Source organism: Meriones unguiculatus, chromosome 14, assembly GCF_030254825.1.
Source record: "Meriones unguiculatus strain TT.TT164.6M chromosome 14, Bangor_MerUng_6.1, whole genome shotgun sequence".
In the NCBI taxonomy this organism is placed as follows: domain Eukaryota; kingdom Metazoa; phylum Chordata; class Mammalia; order Rodentia; family Muridae; genus Meriones; species Meriones unguiculatus.
Window position 1 is genome coordinate 82,504,600 of NC_083361.1, and position 24,300 is coordinate 82,528,899.

The 24,300-nt window shown below is 39.4% G+C and overlaps 1 protein-coding gene across 4 annotated transcripts in view; it reads left to right on the forward strand.

Moving 5' to 3' along the window:
• The window catches only part of Nars2 (asparaginyl-tRNA synthetase 2, mitochondrial), a 99,911-nt gene that overhangs the window by 32,266 nt on the left and 43,345 nt on the right, over positions 1 to 24,300 (forward strand). For 3 of the 4 annotated variants that reach the window (XM_060367591.1, XM_060367593.1, XM_060367592.1), the window contains exon 6: positions 14,254 to 14,348. The exons of the other annotated variant lie outside the window; for it this stretch is intronic. In XM_060367591.1, coding sequence (XP_060223574.1) covers positions 14,254 to 14,348 — 95 coding nt within the window. The remainder of the gene's footprint in view (positions 1 to 14,253; positions 14,349 to 24,300) is intronic. 4 annotated transcript variants of the gene reach the window in all.

Below are 24,300 nucleotides of genomic sequence, written 5' to 3' on the forward strand. Positions count from 1 at the left end.
TAAAAGAGATAAAAAGTAGTGAATATTAATGAGGTGGCTTATGTCTCAATCATGTGGTTGATCACTCATATTCGTGAATGACAATAGGATCCTAGAAGCTTGTGGAGGAAGTCTTCATAATAAAATACTTACTGCAGGGCTGACTCTTCCTACAAGTGGATATATTTTTTCTCTAGGGGACATTATCATCAGTAGGAAGGTCTTAAGGCATTGCCTATGACAGTATAGTGCTGCTTCTGGATCCTTCCTGGAAGACCTGCCTGAGGCTCTTCTTGAGCTGCTCTTCCCTGAAATACACTTGTGGCTTGCCCTGCTGTCTGGTTTCTTGTTGTTCTGTTTTGTTTTTGTTTTTGTTTTCTCAGAAGTTTCCATGTTAGGAAATATATTATGAATATTCCTCCCCACTAATGAAGACCTTACATTGCTAGTATTCATGTTTTTAGGTGTGTGTGTGTGTGTGTGTGTGTGTGTGTGCACGTATGTATATGTTGTATGTCACTGGGGGTGGGCTTTGAGGTTTCAAAAGCCCACAGCCTTCCCAGTTAGCTTGAGCATTTGCGTTCTTGCAGTGTCTCCCCCAGACCTCCACACACTGTGGATGAAGTGTAAGTTCTCAGCTATGGTTCCAGGACCATTTCTTCCACCATGCTCCCCAACATGGTGGTCATGGACTCTAACCCTCTGAAACAGTGAGCCCCAAATTAAATGCTTTCTTTTGTAAGTTGCTTTGATCATGGTTTTTTAGCACAGCAATAGAAAAGTAGCTAAGATAAGTAAGTCTCTCGTAGTTCAGGCTGTCTTTAGCACTTGCTTTGTAGCCAAGATTGACCTTACACTGCTATTTCTTAGCTTCCTTGCTGGGATTATAGGCATAAACAGCCATGCCCAACCCATTGCAGTCTCAGGGGGCCTTTCATGGTATATGTAGTTCTTTGTTGACTAAGATATAATTACGAGGTACATGACTTAGTTGAAACAGCCAACACGAAGCCTCTTCATACTGGCTTCTTTTACTTGCAGAACTCATGAAGTCCATCCATATCTTTTCTGGGATTGACAGCTCATTTCTTTCAGGGTCTGATTGGTATTCCATCCTCTGAGCATACCGCAGTTCATTCACCTTCTGAAAAATATCTTAATTGCTGATTCCTTCCTAGTTTTTGCAGCTATGAATATTGCTGCTATAAACATCCCTATAGAGTTGTATTTTTAATATGGACATAAGATGTCAGTCCTTGTGGATAAATACAAAGGGACACAATCACGGATTCATGGCGAGAGCGTTGTTTTGTGAGAGACCAAGTGTGTTATCAAGCAGCTGTGCTGTTTCCCTTCCCGTCAACAGTAAGAGAGCCTGCGGCCTCCCATCCTCTCCAGAGTTGTCAGCGTTCTGGATTTTGACCTTTGTATGAGGTACGTGATGATCTTGATGGGCTCTCTGGGTGCTTGGCCAGCATCCTGCTGTGAGTCATTTTCTGTGGATCACATGGCTCATCTGCTCCCACCGTTGGCTATTAAAATGAACAGCAGTTAGTATTTTCAACAGTCTGTGGCCCACAATTCCTTAGTATGCCTGCATAAGCAAGAGCTTGGGGAGAGTTTCAAGTTCCTTTGAGATGGCATTCCAGTTAGTAATGGTGACTCAGGCCGACTCCGTCAGTGTCCAGATATGCCCACTTTGAAAAATTCCTACTTACATTTTTGGAGGTTTTGTTGTTGTTTTAACATTTATTTATTTATTTTTATTATGTGTGTCTGTGCTTAAAGGAGTCAGTTCTCTCCTTGACCTGGTAATTTGCAGAAGTGCCTATAATTGAGGTGGTGCACAAGTTTGGTTTTCATTGGCAAGAACATAAAAGAAAATCTCTATGAGAAATACAGTGATTAAAATACTTGAGTAACTAAACATTAAAACAAACTAAAATTTTTAAATAAAAATAGTATGGTGGGGGTTGGAGAGATGACTCAGGTGTTGAGCCCTTTTTAAAATTTTTTTCTCATTTAATTATTTTATTCACTTTACATCCTTATAGCTCCTTCCCTTCTCAGTTCAACCCTCTCTCTCTCTCTGTCCCCTCCCCCCTCCCCTTTTCCGATCCACCCCAGCTCGTCAAGTTCTACCAGGACTGAGCATGTCCTCTTCCCCTGTGGTCTGTCAAGGCGGTCCTGCCAGGGGGAAGGGATCTAAAAGCTGTCAAGTGAGTCCATGTTCGATGCAGTCCCTACTTCTTTTACTAGAGGATACACTTGAAGCCTAAGCTGCCCATCTGCTACATCTTTGTGGGGGCCTCGGTCCAGTTCATGAATGGTCCTTGGTTGATGCTTCAGTCTCAGCAAACCCCTCTGGGACCTGGTTAGTTGGCCCTGTTTTTTTTTTTTTTTTTTTTTTCTTGTGGACTCCTGTGACTTCCAGGTTTTTTATCTTTCCTCCCCGTATTCCCAAAGACTTCTGCGCATTGACCAGTGTTTGGCTGTGAATTTCAGCATCTGTTTTGAGGTAGGGCCGCTCAGAGGACAACTCTGACAGACTCCTGTCTGTAAGCTTAGCAGAGTATCATTCAGTGTCAGGGGTTGGCACTCTCTGGTAGGGTTGGTCTTGGTTGGGCCAGGCATTGGTTGGACATTCCCTCAATCTCTACTCTATCTGCTCTGTCTTTGTCCCTGCACATCTTGTAGGCAGGGTAAATATTGGGTCCAAGTTTTTGAGGGTGGGTTGGTGTTCCCCACCTTTTACTAGGAGACTAGTCTGGTTAGTGAATGTCCTCTTCAGTCTCTATGGCCTCTGCTACTAGAGTCTCTGCTTGAATCCCCCTCATATCCTCCCAGGAGCCTACCCTGACTTCAGTCTCCAGCTTGTCACAGTGATGTCCTTAACCTCGGTTTCTCTTTTCTCTACAGGCCTTCTGCCCCCTCGCCCTTGCTCTCTTCAGGTATTATCTCTTTACTCTTTAACTCTCTGTGTCCCCTCTCCTACCTCATTCCTTCTCTTCAGCCATTATCTTTGTCTATTCTGTCTCCCCTTCTGAGTGATATTTATACATCATCACTTGGGTCCTCTTTATTACTTATCTTCTTTGGATATCTTCCTCTTCCTATGCTTATTTTGTACTAAATGGCTATAATCCAATTTTAAGTAGGTACATACCATGTGCATCTTTCTGGGTCTGGGGTACCTGACTCAGGATGATCTTTTCTAGTTCCATCCATTTGCCTGCAAATTTCATGATTTCTTTGTTTTTAATAGCTGAGTAGTATTTCATTGCGTAAATGTTCCACAGTTTATTTATCCATTCTTCGGTTGAGGGACATCTAGGTTGTTTCCAGATTCTGGCTATTATGAATAAAGCTGCTATGAACATAGTTGAGCAAGTGTCCTTGTATGGCAGAGCTTCTTTTGGGTATATGCCCAGGAGAGTATAGCTGGGTCTTGAGGTAAAGTTATTCCCAATTTTCCAACAAAGCCAGAATGATTTCCAAAGTGGTTGTACAAGTTTACACTCCCACCAGCAATGGAGGACTATTCCCCTTTCTCCATACCCTCGACAGCGTGTGCTATCCCTTGAGATTTTGATCTTAGCTATTCTGACTGGTGTGAGATGGAATCTGAGAGTCGTTTCGATTTGCATTTCCCTGATAACAAAGGAAGTTGAGCATTTCTTCAAGTACTTCTGGCAATTCAAGATTCCTCTGTTCAGAGAATTTTTGATTGGGTTATTTTGTCTATTGGTGTTTGATTTCTTGAGTTCATTATATATTTTGGATATTAGCCCTTTGTTGCATATAGGATTGGTAAAGATCTTTTCCCAATCTGTAGATTGTCTTTTTGTTCTATTGACAGTATCCTTTGCCTTACAAAAGCTTTTCAGTTTCAAGAGGTCCCACTTATTAATTGTTGATCTTAGACCCTGAGCTGTTTCTGTTCAGGAAGTTGTCTCCTGTACCAATGAGTTCTAGGCTCTTCCCCACTCTAACCAATTTAGTGTGTCTGGTTTTATGTTGAGGTGTTTGATCCACTTGGACTTTAGTACAAGGTGATAAATATGGATCTGTTTGCATTTTTTACATGTAGACATCCAGTTGGATGTTGTTGAAGATGCTATCTTTTTTTCATTATATGGTTTTGGCTCCTTTGTCAAAAATCAAGTGTCTGTAGGTGTGTGGGTTTGTTTCTGAGTCTTCAATTCCATTGATCAACCAGTCTATTTCTATGCCAGTACCATGCAGTTTTTATTACTATTGTTGTATAGTATAGATTGAAGTCAGGGATGGAGATATGTCCAGAAGTTCTTTTATTGTATAGGATTGTTTTTAGCAATTCTGGATTTTTTTGTTTTTCCATATGAAATTGAAAGGGTTAGACTAACTTTGTAAACTATATGTCTTCTAAAGCCTATAGTTTTGAGTTTTAGGTCCAGGTTAAGCTAAAGTCTCTTAGTACCTTTCCAGCGAGTAAAGGAATGTGACCCTATCTGTGAGGACAGATATAAAAAAAAGGACAAGCAAGCAATGACCTTCACTCAGCAAAAGAAGGACCAGACCCTTGTCCTTGAGATAGCGTTTCTTAGCAACGAACCTAGACTTCTTCTGAGTAGCTTTTGACCTCCAGCCAAAAGTCTGTAGCCCCTAATCTTCAAGGATGAGCTAACCACCCCCACCTTAAATTGCAGCTGCATCCACACTTGGCAGGACTGGCCAAGCTTGAGTACCTAAGACTAACCAATTATCTTACTTTATAACTTCCTCATCCAATCCTAAATTGCCAAAACTGCAACTTCAAATTTCCCGCAATTTTTCTTTTAAAAACCTAAAGGCCTTTGTCTCCCGGTGCCACTCTTTGCTGACCGGCAGGGGTGACCCCGTTGTACAATGGTTAATAAACCTCTTGCTTTTGCAGCGAGTCTTGGTCTGGGGGAGTTTCTGGGAAGGGTGCGATTGAACTCCTGAGCTGTGAGACCCCAGGTCTTACAAAATATAGAATTATTCTTTCAAGGCCTGTAAAGAACTGTGTTGACAGTTTGATGGGGATTGCATTGAATCTGTAGATTGCCTTTGGTAAACTGGCTATTAAGATGGCTATCTTTACTATGTCAATCCTACCGATCCATGAGCATGGGACAAGCTTTCCATCTTCTCATACCTTCTTCAGTTTCTTTCTTCAGAGATTTGAAGTTCTTGTCTTCACTTGTTTGGTTAGAGTTACACCAAGATACTTTATATTATTTTTGGTTATTGTAAAGGGTGTAGTTTCCCTAATTTCTATCTCGGCTCGTTTGTTGTTTATATTCAGGAGGGCTACTGTTTTTTTGTTTTGTTTTTTTACTTATGTATCCCACCACTTTGCTGCTTATCAGCTGTAGAAGTTCTCTACTGGAATTTTTAGGGTCACTTAGGTACACTAGCATATCATCTACAAATAGCAATACTTTGACTTCCTTCCTGATTTGTACCCCCTTGATCTCATTTAGTTGTCTTACTGCTCTAGCTAGAACTTCAAATACTATGTTGGAGAGGTATGGAGAGAGTGGGAAGCCTTCTCTTGTTCCTGATTTTAATAGAATTGCTTTGAGTTTCTCTCTATTTAATTTGATGTTGGTAATTGTCTTGAGGTATATAGCCTTTATTATGTTTAGATATAGGCCTTGTATTCCTGATCTCTCCAAGACTTTCATCATGAAAGGATCTTGGATTTTGTCAGAGGTTTTTTTCCACATCTAATGAGATGATCATGTGATTTCTTTGAGTTTCTTTATATGGTGGATTATGTTAATGGTTTTTCATATTTTGAACCATCCCTGCATGCCTGGGATGAAGCCAAGTTGATCATGGTAGATGATGTGTTTGATGTGTTCTTGGATTCGGTTTGTGAGTATTTTGTTGGGTATTTTTGTGTCGATGTTCATGAGTGAAGCTGGTCTGAAGGTCCTTTTCTTTCTTGAATCTTTGTGTGGTTTAGGTGTCAGAGTGACTGACTTCATAGAATGAGTTTGGCAGTGTTCCTTCAGTTTCTATTTTGTGGAATAGTTTGAGGAGTGTTTATATGAGCTCTTCTTTGGAAGTCTGGTAGAATTCTGTGCTAAAACCATCTAAACCTGAGCCTTTTTTTTTTTTTTCGGTTGGGAGACTTTTGATGGCTGCTTCTATTTCCTTAGGGGTTATAGAAGTGTTTAAAATGTTCACCTGACTGTGATTTAGCTTTGGTAGGTGAAATCTACCCAGAAAATTATCCATTTTCTTTAGATTTTCCAATTCTGTGGAATATAGCTTTTTGAGGTGAGACCTAATGATTTTTTTTATTTCCTCAGTATCTGTTGTTATGTCCCCCATTTTGTTTTCTGATTTTGTTCATTTGCATTCTCTCTCTCTCTAAGTCTGTCTCTGTCTCTCTGCCTTTTAGTTTGGCTAAAGATTTGTCTATCTTGTTGATTTTTCTTCAAGAACCAGCTCTTGGTTTCATTGATTCTTTGTATCATTCTCTTTCTTTTTAACTTATTAACTTATTAACTTATGCTAGCCTTGAGTTTGATTATTTCCTGTTGTCTACTCCTCTTTGGTGTGTTTGCTTCCTTCTGTTCTAAAGATTTTAGATGTCCTGCTGAGTTACTAGTATGGGATCTCTCCAACTTCTTTATGAAGGTGCCTAGTGCTATGAACTTTTCCTCTTAGCACTGTTTTCATTGTGTTCCATAAGTTTGGGTATGATGTGCCTTCATTTTCATTATATACTAAAAAGTCTTTAATTTCTGTCTTTATTTCTTCCCCAACCTAGCTGTCATTGAGTAGAGAGGTGTTCAGTGTCCATGAGTTTGTAGGCCTCTGTTGTTTCTGTTTTTTTTTTTCGTTTGTTTGTTTGTTTTTTTGAGTTGCACCTTTAATCCATGGTGTTCTGACAACATGCAGGGGGCTATTTCTATCTTCTTTATATCTGTTGAGACTTGCTTTGTGGCTGAGTATATGGTCAATTTTAGAGACGGTTTCATGAGGTACTGAGAAGATGTAGTCTCTTGTGTTTGAGTGAAATGTTTTTTTTAAATTTTATTTTATTAATCACACTTTATTCACTTGTATCCCCCCATAAGCCCCTCCCGCTTCCTCTCCCAGTCCCACCCTCCCTCTCCTTTTTTCACGAATGCCCCTCCCCAAGTGAAATATTTTGTAGTAATCTGTAAGGTTCGTTTGATTCATGGTGTCTGTTAGTAACTTTATTTTCCCATTTAGTTACTTACTCTCTTGATGATCTGTCCATTAGAGAGAGTGGAGTGTTGAAGTCTCTCACTATTAATGTGTGGGGTTCGATGTATGATTTAAGCTTTAGTAATGTTTCTTTTATGAATGAAGGCACCCCTTGCGTTGGGAGCATATATGTTCGGAGTTGAGGTGTCGTCTTGGTGAACTTTCTTTTTAATGAGTATGAATTGTCCTTCATCTCTTTTGACTAATTTTGGTCAAAAGTCTGTTTTATTAGATACTAGAATGGCTACTCTAGCTTGCTTCTTGGGTCTATTTGCTTGGAAAAACTTTTTCCAGCCCTTTACTCTGAGGTGATGTCTCTCTTTATTGCTCAGGTGTGTTTCTTGTATGCCACAGAAAGATGGTTCCTGTTTTCATATCCATTCTGTTAATGTGTTTGTTTTTTTAATTGGGGAGTTGATGCCATTGGCGTTGAAAGATATTAACAACCAGTTGCTGTTAACTTCCTGTTATTTCCATGTTGGTGGTAGGAGAGTATGTGTGATTCCCTGTTGGTTTTGCTGATGTGGGGTTATTTATTTCTTGTGTTTTTCTTGGTGTTAGCCTCGTTAGGTTGGATTTTCCTTGTAGTATCTCCTGTTGGGCTGGATTTGTGGATAGATACTCTTTAAATTTGTTTTGTCGTGGAATATCTTGTTTACTCCCTCTATGGTAATTAAAAGTTTTGCTAGGTATAGTAGTTGGGGCTGACATATATGGTCGCTTAGTATCTGTAATGTATCTTTCCAGACCCTTCTGGCTTTTAGAGTTTCTGATGAGAAGTCAGGTGTAATTTTGATAGGTTTGTTCTTATATGTGACTTGGCCTTTTTTTTCCATGCAGCTTTTAATAATCTCTCTTTGTTCTGCACATTTAATATTTTTATTATTATGTGTTGAGGTGATTTTCTTTTCTGGCCCAATCTATTCGTTGTTCTATAAGCTTATTGTGTGTTTATAGGCCTCTCTTTCTTTGTGGAGACTCAATCCCTTATTTGGCCTCCAAGGGCACCAGGCCCAAACACATACCATCAAACTAGAAAGCCTGGGAACCTAGGGTAAAACCAAATACTACCAGTCTAAAAAAAAAAAAGTAGCAGTTAAATTACTTCTAATGACATTTTGCTATTCTCATAGTATAGTAGATCAGTGCCTTGCTCAGCTATCATCAGAGGAGCTACTGCAGCAGATGGGTACAGAGACCTACAGCCAGACATTATGCAAAGAGTGAGAGACCTCGGAACACTAAGCCTTGATGGGATGTCTCCATCAAATCCTTTCTCATCAGGGCTCAGGGTACTCTGAAGAATAGGAGGCAGAAAGAGTGTAAGAGGCAGAGGAGCCTAAGAAAACAAGGCCCTTTAAGTTAATGTGGTCAAGGTAGATGCGAGCTCACAGAGACCGGGGGCTGCGGGCGTAAGGCCTCTGCAGGTCTGTACCAGTTCCTCTGCATTTATACTATCGCAGTGGTTCTCAACCTGTGGGTAGAACAACCCTTTCATTGAAATCACATATTAGATATCCTGGGTATCACATATTTGCATTATGATTCATGACAGCAAAATTACAGTTATGAAGTAGCAACAAAAATAATCTTATGATTGTGGTCATTACAGCATGAGGAGCTGTGTTAAAGGGTTGCAGCATTAGGAAGGTTGCAAGCCATTTCCAGTTTAGTATTTTTATGGGATTTCTGCATATGTCAATGAGTGGGTCTGTATTTCCTTTGCCTTCTCTTGGTTTCTTTTCTTCTGCTTGTTTGTTTTGTTCAATTTCAATGTGTTAATTTTCATTTTATCTTACCCTTTTATTTTATTATTATCTCTTAGAAACCTGTTTGTTTTCTAATGAGAGACAGAAAGGGAGATATGGGTGGGAGAGGAGATGGCAAAGAACTGGAGGAGTAGAGGGGGGTAAAACCATAATCAGAATACATTTTGTGAGGGAAAATAATCTAGTTTTAAAAAAAGGAAAAAAGACATATATGTGTGGAAGTCATAGGACAACTTGCAATAGTTGATACTCTCTCTTCACTGTCTGGGTTCCAAGGACAGAATTCAGTGGTAGCAAGCACTTTTACCCAGTGAGGCATCTGGGTGGCCCTGTATACAGTCTTAATTTTAGCAAGTTCTATAGAGTTAGCAGTAACCGTTTATAGTATGCCAGCATTTCCTACTGCTTTCTGTTTCTTACGAAATAATTTTTTATTGCTTTATAACAAAGTATAAGACTAGTAGCTTAAAACAAACTGTAGTCATTATCTTACAGTTGTGTAGGTCAGAAGTCCTGAATGGCATGGCCAGAAGGTGATGAGGCTTGAAGTTAGGGTCTTACCAGACCAGATTCCATCTAATTCTAGAACCTCTTGTCTGGACTCACCTTTCACTTGCAGTTCAGCTCCTTGTGTTTGTAGTGCCCAGCCTCTTTTCTTGGAGCTCTTGCCCTGATTTTCCTAAGAGTTAAAGACTGATCTCAAGGTCTTTTCATGTGTCTGTCTCCATCCTCAAGCAGTAGCAGCATGTCACATCCTTCTTTTAGGAATCTCTGACCTCTGAAGCCAGCAGAGAACGCTGTAAGCGCCACTAAGCCATCTCTCTGCCACTAGCACTTACTGCTTTCACATGCTACAAATAGTTTTTCTTAGTATGGCATTCCTCTATTAGCCTTGTCTATCTTTGTTTTAATGAACAAAATTCATTAATTTTAATGTTCTCAGATTCATCTATCAGTATTTCATTTTTACTAGTAACAGTGGTACTTAGAATTGTAAGTTTAAGATGACAATTCTGAGCCTTAAATTCATAACCCCAGGGTGCTGGTTTTTGATCTTGTGAGATTTGGCTTTACTTTGTTTCAGTCTTGAGGCAAGGCCTCGTTTTATTTCCCATGGCCCCTAAACTCATGGGTGTAGGCCATCCTCTTGTTTCAGCCCTGGGTATTTGGAAACAGATGTGTGCTGCTGTACCTTGCAAATGAGTACATGAGCTCATTTTCCACACAGGCTTATGTAATTGGGCCAAAATTATTTTAACATGCATATGTATTTGGAGAGGGTTGGACATATTCCACAGCATGCATGTGTGTGGAAGCCGGAGGACAATGTTTGGGAGTTAATTTTCTTCTTTGGTCATGTGAGTTCTGCAGGTCAAGCCAGGCTGTCAGGCACCTTCATCCATTAAGCCATCTCCATGACCCCAAAATTAACAGTTGTAAAGAATACATTTATGGTATTAACTTCATGATGATTGATAACTAACCTCCTCTGTTAAATTCTGAGTTGTTGCTCAAAACAACAACAAACAAACAAACCCCCTTAAGTGGTACCTCTTTTTCTCCCCAGAGACAGGACCCACCAGTATCTCTCAGTGGATTTCTCTGTTATGGATGTGTCCTACAGTGGAAACATGCAATAAGCATTACTTTACTTTATTTTAAATATATGTATTTAGTGTATATGAGTATTCTGCTGCATGCATGTCTGAACCACATGTGTCTGGTACCCTCGGAGGCTAGAAGAGGGTATCAGATCCCCTGTTACTGGAGTTAGAAAAGGTTGTGAGCCACATGTGGGTACAAGGACCTGAACCCAGGTTCTCTAGAAAAGTAGCTAGTTCTCTTAGCCACGGAGTCAGTCTATTCAACTCCAATATGTGCTATTTTAAGTATATCTTATTTTACTTTGCATGTTTTCTAGGTTTATCTATATTTTAATATACAAACATATAATTAAACATATCTAGGTATATGCCTTCTTATGCTCCATAATATTCTCTTTTGCATTTGTTTATCCATTCTTGCATTGATGGATATTAACATTATTTCCCCCCTTTGCCTGTTGTAAATGTTTTTGTTCACATACTGTTAAGAACATAAGTATTTGTTTACTTAATGAATTGCGAAGTTATTTTAATACTTAGAGGTATGTCCCATGGGAATAAAAGAAAATTGGAAGAGTGGGTAACCTCTTTACCCTCAGAAGTTGCCCAGTGGGGTAGTGAGGGATTACCTGTCTGTCTGGATGCCTAAAAGGGTCCCCTGTAGATACAGAGCGAAGAAGATGCTAGTGGTGCTTCTGGAAGCCAAGCATGATAGGACAGGCCCCCTGCACATGGGCAAAAGACAAGAGGTTAGACATGAGTCTGCGAGGCTGCTTGGGTTCCTGCCTCCTTCTCCTTTGCCTGTCTCTGTATCTACTGCACACTTCAATTCTCTGCTTTTTTTGTTTTCTTCTAGTGAACAAGGTTACCTCAGGTCATAGCCACAGCAACAATCCCAGCCTCCCCTAGTTCTGTCCTTTTATTCTATCTCCACACATTGATTTTAAAAACTCATTTTAATTCTTACTGATGTGTTCCTAGAAGTAGCATTGTTTAGGTCATGGTAATTATATTTTAAATTAAGAAACCACTAAACTCCTTTCCCCTGGTAAGTGTGTCAGCCTGCATTTCTAGTTTTGGTTGGTTCGTTTATGTTTGTTGTTTGTTTGATTTGGTGTTTTGTTTGTTTTTGTATTGTGATCAATGAAAGTTGTATTACTCCAGTCTCCTAAGGCTTTATGAAACTTGTTTTATAGCCTACTGTGATCTACCTTGGAGATTGATCCATTCACATATTCTGCTGCTAAGTTAATTCTACCATTTTTAAGTTGCCATTTTCTTGATTTAGCATTCAGTCGGTTATTATAAACTTTTGACTGTTTTTTGTGTTTTTTGTGTTCCCTGCTCTGTTGAAGGGGAGCCTGTGGAGCTCTTCCTTCTGTATTGATTAGGGTTACTATTGCTGTGATAAGACACCATGACCAAAACAACTTGGGCTTTTGGTGAGACCTGGGGATTTTTGTTTTTATGTCAAGTGAGACTGTTGAGGCAGCAGAGGTGGTGGAGGAAAAGACGTTGAGACATTTTTGGCCAAGCTCACATGCTAGGTTACATGATAGGTGTCCTCTGCTGTAGGAAGACTGCTCACAGGAGACTCGGCACGTGACAGAGGGCAAGACAGGCATCTCCAACCTGAAGTCACTCCCTGTTTCCTTTTTGCTTCTCTTTCCTCCCTCTTGGCTTCTTGAGCACAGCCTTCAACATTTTCAGCACTCTTTGATCTTGTTCTCACTGGGTTTCAGAGAGCTTGGACCCTTCTCTGTACTGGATCATAACTGCATCGTCAGGCACCCTGGGGCTTTCCACATATATACACACTTTGCAGATATCACTCTTAATGCAAATAGTTCACAATGCATTTTTAATGTTATGAAATAAAAGGCTATAGGTAGTATAAGTTAATGCACACAGAATCATAAAAATCAATGCAAGTCAATTGTAATATAAGGGGAAATAAGCTAACTTATAATGTGTGCATTTCATCCTATAAATGCTTATACATAACATTGGAAGACAAAGTGAAGTAGAATTATGTTTGTACACATTTAAATAAATTGGATAGATGTAAGATTAGAATCAGTTTTGTCCAACTGCTAATAAATGAAACATTGAAATCTGCTCATAATTCTCTAGAAAACTCTTTAAATCTGATAAGCACTTTTAACAAAGTATTTATCAACATGCAGAAATATAGGAACTTTTCCCAGTAATGAGCACGCCAAGAAAGAAATCAATACAACAATACTATTCATAGTAGCCTCAAAATAGATACTAAATGCCTAAGAATAAACCTAACCAAGGAGTTGGAAGACCTCTGCACTGAAAAGTACACACGGAAGAAAACACTATAAGAGTGAACCGCCTCCTGAGCTTATAGATTGGGAGAATTAATGTGACAAAAAACAATATACAGATCAAATTCAAACCCCCCCATCAAAATTTCAGTGACCTTCAAAGTACTAGAAAGAAATCCTTAAAATTATATAGAAGCATAAAATACACCAATCAGGCTGGGCCGTCATAACATACGTCCTTAATCCCAGCACTCGGGAGGCAGAGGCAGGTGGATCTCTGTGAGTTCTAGGCCAGGCTGGTCTACCAAAGGTAGTTCAGTACAAGCAGGACTATATAGAGAAACCCTGTCTTGAAGAAACAAACAAAAAACAAACACCTTCAAACAGCCAAAACAAAGCAATTCTCAGTGAAAGTGATGCCAAAAGTAACATCATGCCTGATATCAAATTGTACCACAGACCCAAAGTTAGAAAAATATAGTACTGGCCCAAAAACAGGTATGCGGTGATTTTTTTTTTTTTTATTGTCTAGGGAATAATAGTGAGGATTGATGGCGGAGACATTTAATACAGACAGTTAAAAATACATTTTCAGTCTGAGTTTAAATCTTAAAGAACCTGTGGATACAGAGTCTGCTTTTGTTCATGAGTTTATAATGCTTTCATAAGACTCTAAGGTGAGGGAGCTAGGGAGATGACGTGGTTAAGAGCACTGGCTGCTCTTCCAAAGGACCCAGGTTTGCTTCTCAGAACTCACATGGCAGCTCATAACCATCTGTAATTCCAGTTCCAGGGGATGGAGCACTCTCTTCTGGCTTCTGTGGGCACCAGGCAAGCACTCACTACACTTAGATAATTGCAGGCAAAATGTTCTTACAGATAAAATAAAAATAAATCTGTTTTTTTAAAAAAACTATAATAAAAGTACTATTAATATTTTAATAATATGACATGTTCTAGAGGCTACTCTGAGAAAACTAGGCCTTAATTGTAGCTCATAGTTAAAGAGGTCATGTGAATTATCATATTTAATGTTTTGATTCATAATCTCTTGCCTTTGTTTGCCCTTAATCAGAACTACTTTTTAAGGAAAAAAATAATGAAAAAGTGCTTTGTCCTGTAGTTACTGTGTTTTAAAATACATGGTAAGCCCTTTTGCTGTTAGAACTGTCTGCATAGGTATGTTCTGGTTTAGGTAATGGTAATCGCCTTTTATTTCAGTCAGAAGGAAAAGTCCTTACATAGGCTTAACTGCAATACTGTTTTTAGTTATGGATCATGTATGGTTGTGAAAAGCAAAACAAAATGCATAATAGCTTTTTGTGGCTTGTGTTTTTTTTTTTTTTTTATCTATAGCCTTCAAGCAACATGAAGGTACCTGAGGAGAATTTCTTTGATGTTCCCGCCTTCTTAACTGTCTCAGGACAACTTCACCTAGAAGTGATGTCAGGGTACAGATTTTATTTTTTTCTTGTTTATGCTGATTGTGATTTGGAGCAGAATGAAACAATGTGCTCAAACCCCAAAGCTGAAATTATTCTGTCATTAATCTCCCAAAAGTGAATTTGAAATTGAAAGTGTCTGAGTGGGGGGCTGGAAAGATGGCCCCGTGGCTTTTCCTGAAGAGGAGCTGGGTTTGGCTCCCAGCACCCACACGGTGGCTCACAACTGTCTGTAACTGTAGTCTCAGGGGATCTGACATCCTCTTCTTACCTGAGGTCACCAGGCATGCAAATGGTACATAAACACAGGCTGGCAAACACTCATGCATAAAATAAATCTAAAAAGACAAGTAAAAATTCCCAAATGTTTTTCAAGTAAAATCACATTAGTCTAGACTTCCGTTTTTAGTAAAAAGTGTAACAGTAAAATGTGAAGTTGAAAATTTTTTTATTCCTAATTTTTCTTGATTAAATTGTGACCATATACTCAAAATTTTAAATGTAATTGACCATATGTGTGGAAGTCAAGCTTGCTCATGGTTTTTGTCTGAGCCATATGCTAACTCATTTCACTTGAAAGAAAAAAGAAAGTAGGAAGCGATTTGTCAGTAATCGATGTGTGCATGTGTGTGTTCATGGGTGTGTGCACGCATGACTGTGTGTCTGTGTCCAGAAGAAGGCATTGGATGCCATTGAACTACACTTGTGAGCTGCCTGTTGTGGGAGCTGGGAACTGAACCTCGGTACTCTATAAGAGCAACAAGCCTTTTTACCCTCTGAGCTCTCTCTCCAAGCTATCAGCAGTTGAATTTTAAAAAGAACATTAGCACAGTGTATTGTAGACCCATTAACAAGTCTTTTAAGTTAAATTGTGTAAATTTCCGCCACTGTCAAACCTTGGGAAATCTATGTATTCCTGTGAGCCCAACTCCCTTTCCTTAAAGAAGAGATTGGACAACAATCTCTTTAGAGTTCTCCTTTAGCCTTCTGTTATGTGATTCTGTAACTAATTTCTTGATGCTGACCCAACAGTGTTGAATTTCCTAGTTACACTTTGTTTTTGTCTGTTGGAATTAGGACTTAAAAATCTTGTCAGGAAGAAAGCTTAAATGATAAAAATGTAGTATTTGTGTTTGTGTTTCCCATTATTTTTAACATGCACAGATAGACAAACTCACAGGAAGTGTAGTGTAGAATAGATTGCATGTTTGCACACCTACTCTGCTGGGAGGCCGGGAAGGCATTGGTGACCAGCCAAACTCGGCGGTACTTGAACGGTAATCTTGAAACCAACTGTGCTTTCTGAGTATGGCAGTGTGGGCCTGTAATCCCAGCATTTCAGAGGCAGAGACCATCCTACATATTCATAGACAGTTTTAACAACTGGGCAATTAAGAATTCTATATTAATCACAAATTGTTTGCTGTCTACAGGCTGATAAACCTTAACTTCTGGCATTATCTCTTATAACTGGAAGAAATTATTTGTTACTGTAGAGAACAAAATGTACACATTGATACGTAACTTCACATAATATAGAATACTTTCTTTCACAGTAAAGGAATAATAGAGCAAGAGCATTCTCCTAAGTGATAACCTTTGCATGGTCCTTATTCTCATATTGCATTGAAAAAAACATTACTCTTTAAAAGCTGCTTACCTTTTGCCCTATATCCAAGGTATAGATAAACTATAAATATAAATTTTCAGGCTTGGCACATAACCTGTAATCCCAGCATTTAGAAGGTGGAGAATGGAGGAGTAGTAGTTCAATGTCAACCTCACATATATAGCCAGCTTGGGCTATGACACTTTATCTCAAAACAAAATAAGCAGTACTAATATATTTAACCTATACTGGTAGAGGCAAACATTTGCCCTCAAACATTTGTTTCTGTATTGTAAGACTACTAATGTAATAAACATGTCTCACTGAGAAAGATCTATGAAAGACCTATAAAATACAGTGTATGAAGGATTAGTTAGATCTTAAATCTATAATACGTATTTCTAACAATGCCACACAAATGTTTCTAGTTTAATATGCAGAGTTCTAGAACTATTAATATACAGAACATCATGTTTCATGATGTACTCTAATAAGAAATTTTTAGTATTCTTTCTCTTAGCTTTGTGTTTTAATTTTATTTAAAAGACTGTTAAAGGCCATAAATGTAGTTAAATTTAGAAGGCTAGCATTTTCCAAAGAGCCTCTGTTAGGCTAATGGGTTTATGACTCTGTTTTCAATGTTTTTCAGTTTTTAAATAGACACCTGTTTTGGAATAGTTTCTAGATGTATGGACAGGTTACAAGTGCACTGTACTTTCCACCTCCCCCTGCCTATTCCCCCAGATCTTCCATTACTGTGACACATTCGTCAAAACAAAGAGCATAATGTTAATGAGTAACTGTTAAGCAGATTCCAGGCTTTATTTGGATTTCACCAGTTTCTCTATTAATATCTTCTTTTTCCAGGATTCTGTTCAAGACATCTGAAATGCAGTTGTCTTGTTCCCAAGTCTCCTCATGTCTGTGGCTGTTTCCCAGTCTTTGTTTTGCATGACCTGTAGAATGTAACCTAATCATAGTTCATCTGATGTTTTTCTCCAGGTTAGACCTGGTTCATGCAGGTTTCTAGAAAGAATAGCACAGAAGTAATGTGCTATTCTCATTACCTCCTCAGAGGGAGTCTGTGTCTTATGAGGAGCTGTTGCCTGCACTGTCAGATAAAGTAGTCACTGTCAGATCTCTCCAGTGGAAAATATGCTGCATTCTCCTTTCTATACCCGGTTCTTTATAAGGGAATCAACAACTCAACCCTCACTTGGGTGGAGGCTTAGGGTGTAGGAAATGGAATTAACCGAATCTCCTTGAGGGATGGATATCTGAAATTCTGTATGGAAGGTTTGTTCATTTTTATTTAGTCTGTCATTTACATCAGAATGGGCTGAGCCACATCTATACTATAGTGTGAGTTAATATTATTTTACTACTTAATTACTTAAACCAGTTTAGCTGTGGAAAGCTCAGTGCAGGTTGCGTCTCCTGTGCCTTTTACCTGTCTTGCTGCCTGGGAGTACTCTCATGTCGTCTGAAACTACAGGACGTCTTCGTTTTTCCTTCTGTCTTCAGGTTTGTTTTCCACCGCTACCATTATTGCCCCTCCCCGTGATAACTCTATACTGGCATACATTATCACCTGACGTCCATAGTTCACATGAGTGTTTACTCTTACTGTTACACGCTCTGTGCCTTTCACGCGTGCATCCACCATTATCTCATAGAGAATAGCTGTCCTGCCGTGAAAGCTCTCCAATCAGTCTGCTCTGTGTCTGCATAGTTTCCCATTTTCTATGCTGTGTACTTGGACTCGTACAATATGCAGCCTTTTCAGAACGGCTTCTTTTCCTTAATAATATGCTTTGGAAGTTCCTTCAGTTCTTTTCATTACTTGGTCGCTCATTTATTTTTAATGTTAAGCCATATTCTATTGTTCATCTGTAATAGTCTTTATCTGTTCACGCAGTGAAGGACGTCTTTTTATTGTTTCCAAGATGAGCGCTTTCCCTAGGCTTACTTCTCTTACTCAAGTGCTTAACATACATGTTTCAAATGGCAGTTACATTATTATCATTATTAGTGTGTGTGTGTGTGTGTGTGTGTGTGTGACAGAGAAGTAAAGGTTAGAATGCCACTTAGTGAGGTCATTTCTCTCCTTCCAGTTTTCTGTGGGTTCTAGAGATTCAACGCAGGCCTGTGCAGCAAGCACCTTCACCTGCTGAACAGTCTTGTCAACTCTGATGAATCTGTGTACGGTTGGTATAGGCGCCCTTAGCTCATCCCCTCAGGTCTTCCACTGAGCTCAGAAGCCTTGCTCTCACCCTCGTGTGTGAGACTGATGGCACTGGGACAGACTAAACCAAGGCTCCCCGTAACTCAGTGTGAACTGTCTCCCATCTGCGCATCTATCTTCCTCGCTTGTCATCCACACCATACGTTGCTGAACTCTGTTCATATATGCAAACTCAGGCAAAAAAGCATTGAAAACTGTGTATCAAGCACAAAATCTAGGTTCATGGCTACTGAGATGTACACATATTTATTATCCTAATAGACTGTCAATCAAGATGTGCATTAAATAAGAAATTGTAATTTTGGTAGCCACTGTTTAAAAAGATTTTCCTAAGCACATGTCAGGGGACTCTCACCTTACCTAGGCTGAATAGAGGTAATGTTATTCCCATGTTTACATAAGGTACACTTTAAAATGACACCCATATTTAATGGTTATGACTTATATTTTATATAATATTTTGTTTTTATTTTATTAAAACACAGAAGTCTAGTTTGTTTTCTTCCCATTATTATAGAACATTTATAGTATATAATCTTTAGGTTGTAGTACATATTTTCTCTATTTGGTTCTGTAATATCTTTTGTCATGATGGATGTACTATCAAGTGAATTATGTTTAGACAGGTCATAAAAAGCTAGAAAACTGTGTAGCTTCTCTGTCCTATTCCTTTATCAACTCCCAGATGCTTAGAGTCTATCATTAAACTTCATATGAAAAAGTTATGACTTTGTATTCTGTCTGTCTCTAGGAGAATTGCAGGGACAATTAAAGACACCATAGGCTTAAGAAGTAGTTGAAGATTCTGGGCATATTTATCATAGACAGAAAGACAGAAGAGGGATGATTTTACAGGTGTTAAAGTCTGCCTCATGGGCTTCTATAAGAACACTGGTTGCTGGGAATTGAACTCAGGACCTCTGGAAAAGCAAACAGTGCTCTTACCTGCTGCACTACTACAACAAGGGTGTAAAGTGAATAAGAAATAAACAAATATAAATAAAATAGAGATAGTCGGCTTACTAGATTTAAAGTCTAAATAAGATTACAGTTCTTAAACTACGTCACATATTCAACTTACAAAATTGATTCATTCATTTTAAATGTGACTGTTTTATCAATTTCAGTTTCTTCTGTTTATTGATTTGAAATTAAAATGCATCTATTTGTATGCTTCTTTAGTCGTATACAAATTATTAATATGAGAGTATGAGTAGTTAATCACAGAATAGCAATCTCAAACATAAAATTTCTAAGAAAAAAAAAAAGATACTAAGATAACCCAGTGAAAAAAGCATCGGTTCTGTCGACAAATAAATGATCCTGATAGCTGAAGTAAATGGAGTCAAAGAGAGTTAAAGTGAAATTCTGTCTTCTTTACATACTTTCATTATAAACTCAATGTTTGGGCTTCTACTTTATAATCTATAAAAGCAAATACCTTCTAGAGCTGTTGTGAGAATTAACTGGGTACTGTACAAAGCCAAGCATTTATTACCGTGTGGGCACTGACTTGTTAGCTGCTCTGCTGGTGGCAGCATTGACAGCTGGGACCTCCCTGGAGGACAGACAGGCACAAAGAACGAGCTAAAGTAGCGTGACCGTGAGGAAACAGCTGACAGGTAATTTTCAAGTTGTTTTACAGCAGAATAAAACTGGGGTTTGCAGGAAGCAAGAGAGGTGGCATAGAGAGTGAGTCTGTCTGATCTCAGAACTCACCGGACAGGTCAAGTTAAACCACACCAGTGCCTGGAATGAAGGAATGGATTAAGGCATAGAACAAAGTTACCTCCGGAAGCCTGAGGACCACATCAGAACCAAGATAGGGAGTTGAGAGCAGATCAGACTGCCTCTAACTCCAGCTGGAGAGGGATCCAATACTGCTGGCCTCTCTGCATACCAGCTCTCTTATGCACATGCATATACATAATTAGAAAATAAAAGTCTGTTTAAAATAAAATAAAAAGCTTGGAATACTATTCTCTCAATATACTGAAATATTTTGAGTATACCTGATACATGAAAATGAATTTTTATTTATCATTTTCACATAAGTATGAAATCCTATTTGTGTTAATTTAAATTTCATTTTTATTAATTACAGTTTATTTACTTTGTATCCCAGCTGTAGCCCCTTCCCCCATCCTCTCCCAATCTCACCCTCCCTCCCTCTTCTTCTATGCCCCTCCTCCAGTCCAATCCTTCCATCTGACCATAGTCTATCAGGTCTCATCAGGACTGGCTTCATTGTTTTCTTCTGTGGCCTGGTAAGGCTGCTCCCCCTTCAGGGGGAGGTGATCAAAGAACCAGCCCATGAGTTCATGCCAGAGATGGTCCCTGTTCCTATTACTGGAGAACAGTCTTGGATACTGAGATGCCATGGGTTACATCTGTGCAGGGGTTCTAGGTTATCTCTGTGCATGGTCTTTGTTTGGAGAGAGAAAACAGGGAACAGGACAGTAGCCTGCCACAGAAGGCCTGTGAAAGACTCTACACTGTAGGTTATCAAAACATATGTTGAGACTCATAGCCAAACTTTGGGCAGAGTTCAGGGGATCTTATGAAAGAAAAGGGAGATAGAAAGACCTGGAGGGGACAAGAGCTCCACAAGAAGAGCAACAGAACCAAAAAATCTGGGCACAGGACCTTTTATGAGACTGATAATTTAAATTTTTTGCTGTTTTTTTTTTTTAATCAAAACTGCTTTTTTTTTCTGTATACTCTACATAAATTACATAAATCATTGACTTGTTTCTGTGTTTATTTAACTGAAACCTACCCTGACAGACTTGAGGGATTGGAGCAGATTGAGTGTCTAAACAACTTTAGAAAAACTGCCAAGCAGCTTTCTTTTGTGTGATCAGCAAGGGGTGAGAGGGAGTAGAAGCACCGGTGATCGTCCAGATGGATGGTCTTCCTAAAGGAGGTGACTATAAGTACAGTAAGTGTCTTCCTTCACTACTGTCAATATTAGATTTAAGGGAATTATTTATACAGCCTGATAGGCCTTAGTAGAAATGTAAGGAATGTTGTGGAAAGGATTAGTAAGCTTTCTACAATATAAAATAAAGGGTACTGGAGCTACAGAGATGGTTCAGTGGAGTACTTGCTTTTCTTTTCAAAGATTCCAGTTTGTTCCCAGCACCCACACGGTGGCTCACAAGCATGAGATGATCCCAGTTCCTCCTGATCTCTGGGCATCAGGTTCAGTGTGGTGCATATACATGCAGATATAAGAAATATGTAAGAGCAGGACAGTGAGGGACTTCATCTTTGCTCCTTTAAAAAAAAATGCTTGTGAAAAAACTTGTTCATTGTTTTTTCTCTCGTGAGCAAAAGCTAATAATAAATAAGTTTGCACAGATATTGTTTTCATTTCTCTTGACATTACCATCTACTATATCTCCTATGATACATTGTACCCCGAAAAAAAAAAAAAGAACCATGTGTGCCATTTGAAACAGGTGGATAGACTAGATAAGCAGATGTGGAGTTACACAAATCTTTACAATTTGGAGAGTATGCGAAACCCTGGGCAGCAAGCCTGATTTCGCATTTAAAAGGCAGATTTAGCACATGAATCGTGATGGAAATGTTTTTGTTGTTCTTGGGAATTCCTTTATTGAGACTAGTTTTTATTTCTGGGACATTTATTTATTTATTTTACTTAGCTTTTTCAGCTGAATAATTCTGGTTTTTCTTCTTTGTTCTTCTTCAGGACACTGGCAGGAAGTGCAAGGAAAAAAATAACTCTGGTAGAGTTACTTCAGGACTATTACACAAAGGATTTTCTCTGCATATCTCTCTTAGCCTAAATACATATTTGATTTGAAAATACTGCTATTTGACATAGAGCTGTAAAAGGTTGGGTATAACTTGGAGATTTGAAGATAATAAATCAAGTACTTCGACTCAGAATCTCCTTACTTTTGTTGTAACTTATAACAAGATCCATATCATTGGGAGTTTTTGTTTGTTTGAGGCAGCATCTTACAGCTCAGGCCATCCTTGAACTCACTGTCTAGTCAAAGATGACCTTGAACACCTGGTCTTGCTTCCACCTTTGGTGCTCTAAGATTACAGGTTTATATAACATCCGATTTTATATGGTTTTCGGGATCAAACCCAGAACTTCCTGCATTTGAAGGAAGCATTCTACCATCAGAGCTATATTCCCAGTCCCAGGAGTAGTCATACAAAGAGCATTTGCTAACAGTGTTTCTTCTGGTTTGTAAGGAAAGCCAAGTCAGAGTGTAAAAAGTTCAAAAAAAAAAAGGAAGGAAGGAAGGGAGGCAAAAGAAAAGCCAGGTAGAAGAGAAGCACTGTCCACTTTGCCTTTTCTCCTTTGGTTGTTCCTTGTCAGAGAGCTGGGGTCCTTGGAGAGTTGTGGCTCCACTGTCTTCGTCAGAGATGTGAACACACAGCTTCATGCTTGTACAGTTAACATAAGCTGCAAGCATACTTTACTAAACCCTTTATTAAACTGTCCTTGCATGTGCATCAGTGCCGCTCTGAAAGGCGGGCAACCAGAGAGAAGCTCTGCTCACGCGCAAGCGAAGTAAGTGCGTGTTCTGTAAAGCAGTAGATAAAAGACAGGGGAAGGAGCCGGATGGCCAGGGCCTGTGGGAAACAGAGCAGCTCTGACTAGACCCAGGAGCACAGTCAGGAGCTCTGCACAACCATCCTGTGTTCTTGTTACCCGGGGTCTGAACACACTTTTTTTTCTCCTTAGTTGATCATCATCTTGCTTTGCTGAGATGATTTCAACAGCCTGTTTTGATGCTAAACAGATTTACTGCTGTATTGTCCACTATGGAAGCTGCAAGCCAGGACTGTCGTTGGCACTGGGGGTGTGGCTGCTGTGACTGCCATATTTCAGGGAACTCGGTTTCTGTTAGTTTTATTTAATTATAGCTAAATTTAAATAGCCAAATGTGGCTGGTGGCTGTATGTGAAACAAGGAGGATCTGGGCGGCACCCTGTGAAACCCTTATGTCACATACAGTTTGTAGGTTTCTCTTGCCTTGCACGGATATAAGTACCTGGTATGTGTGTTGGTTGAATTAAGTGGTCAGTGGGGAGAAGGGTGACCTGGAAGCTCATGGACTTAGTGCTGGTCTGGGGGGTCCTTTGGGCTCTGATGATACTTTTTGCCATTTTTATTTTCTGCCTTACCTTGTTCTCTCTCTTTGTGTTTAAATATTGTATAGCAACAAATTTAAATTTTTGAAGTAGCTACACAGGCATAGTGTGTGTGCGTCTCTCTGTGTATATATACATGTTTTTTTTCCATCAACAGTCATCCTCCTAATGTTTCAGTTTCTTAGTATCGTGGTATAGAGGTTTTTGGGTTCAAAAGTCTAGTCTCCAGGTTGGCTCTGGACCTGAAAGAAGAAGGGGAGGGAAAGTGAAGGAAAAGAACTATGTCCCAAGGGAAGCCTGCCGGGGCCAGCCGGGCAGAGTCGAACGGTTCTTGAGTTGGGTGTGAGGATTAAAATTAATAAAATAAACACACAGCACACAGGAAACTTTTTAAAGGTCCAGACTCGACAGCCATAGCAAAAGGCAGACTGCTGCAGCAAGCAGTGCCAGCAGCCAGTCTCAAGTGCTGCCTCATCCTCTGCCTCCAGCCTTCTAACCACTTTTTTTTTTTTTGAGGAGTTACTTTAGCCAGTAAAACATCTCAGAACAATAGGTTAATTTGCACAAGGAGCCTGAGGAAGAGGTGTAACCCTCACAAGCTATCCCACCTGTTGTCACAAACAAAAGGAGATGGACTTGCAAGTTCTCCTCTGCCATTAGTAAAGACCTGCTAAAAGCCATCTCTCCGCTGAGATTTAAATATCAAAGCAGGCCTCTGAGTCACGGCTCCCGACAGAAGCCTCTCTACTTAAATCCCTGAGCCTCATAAAAAATGGCCATAGGTAAAAACTATAAAGTACACGAGACAGTCCCTCACTGAACCGAGATCTCACCGGTTGGCTCGTGTGGCTGGCCAGCTCAGGGCATCTACCTGTTTCCATGTCCCTTTCTCTTACCCCCAAGTCCTTGGCTTACAGACTTGCACTACCAAACCCAGCTTTTATATGGGTGCTGTTGATCAGATC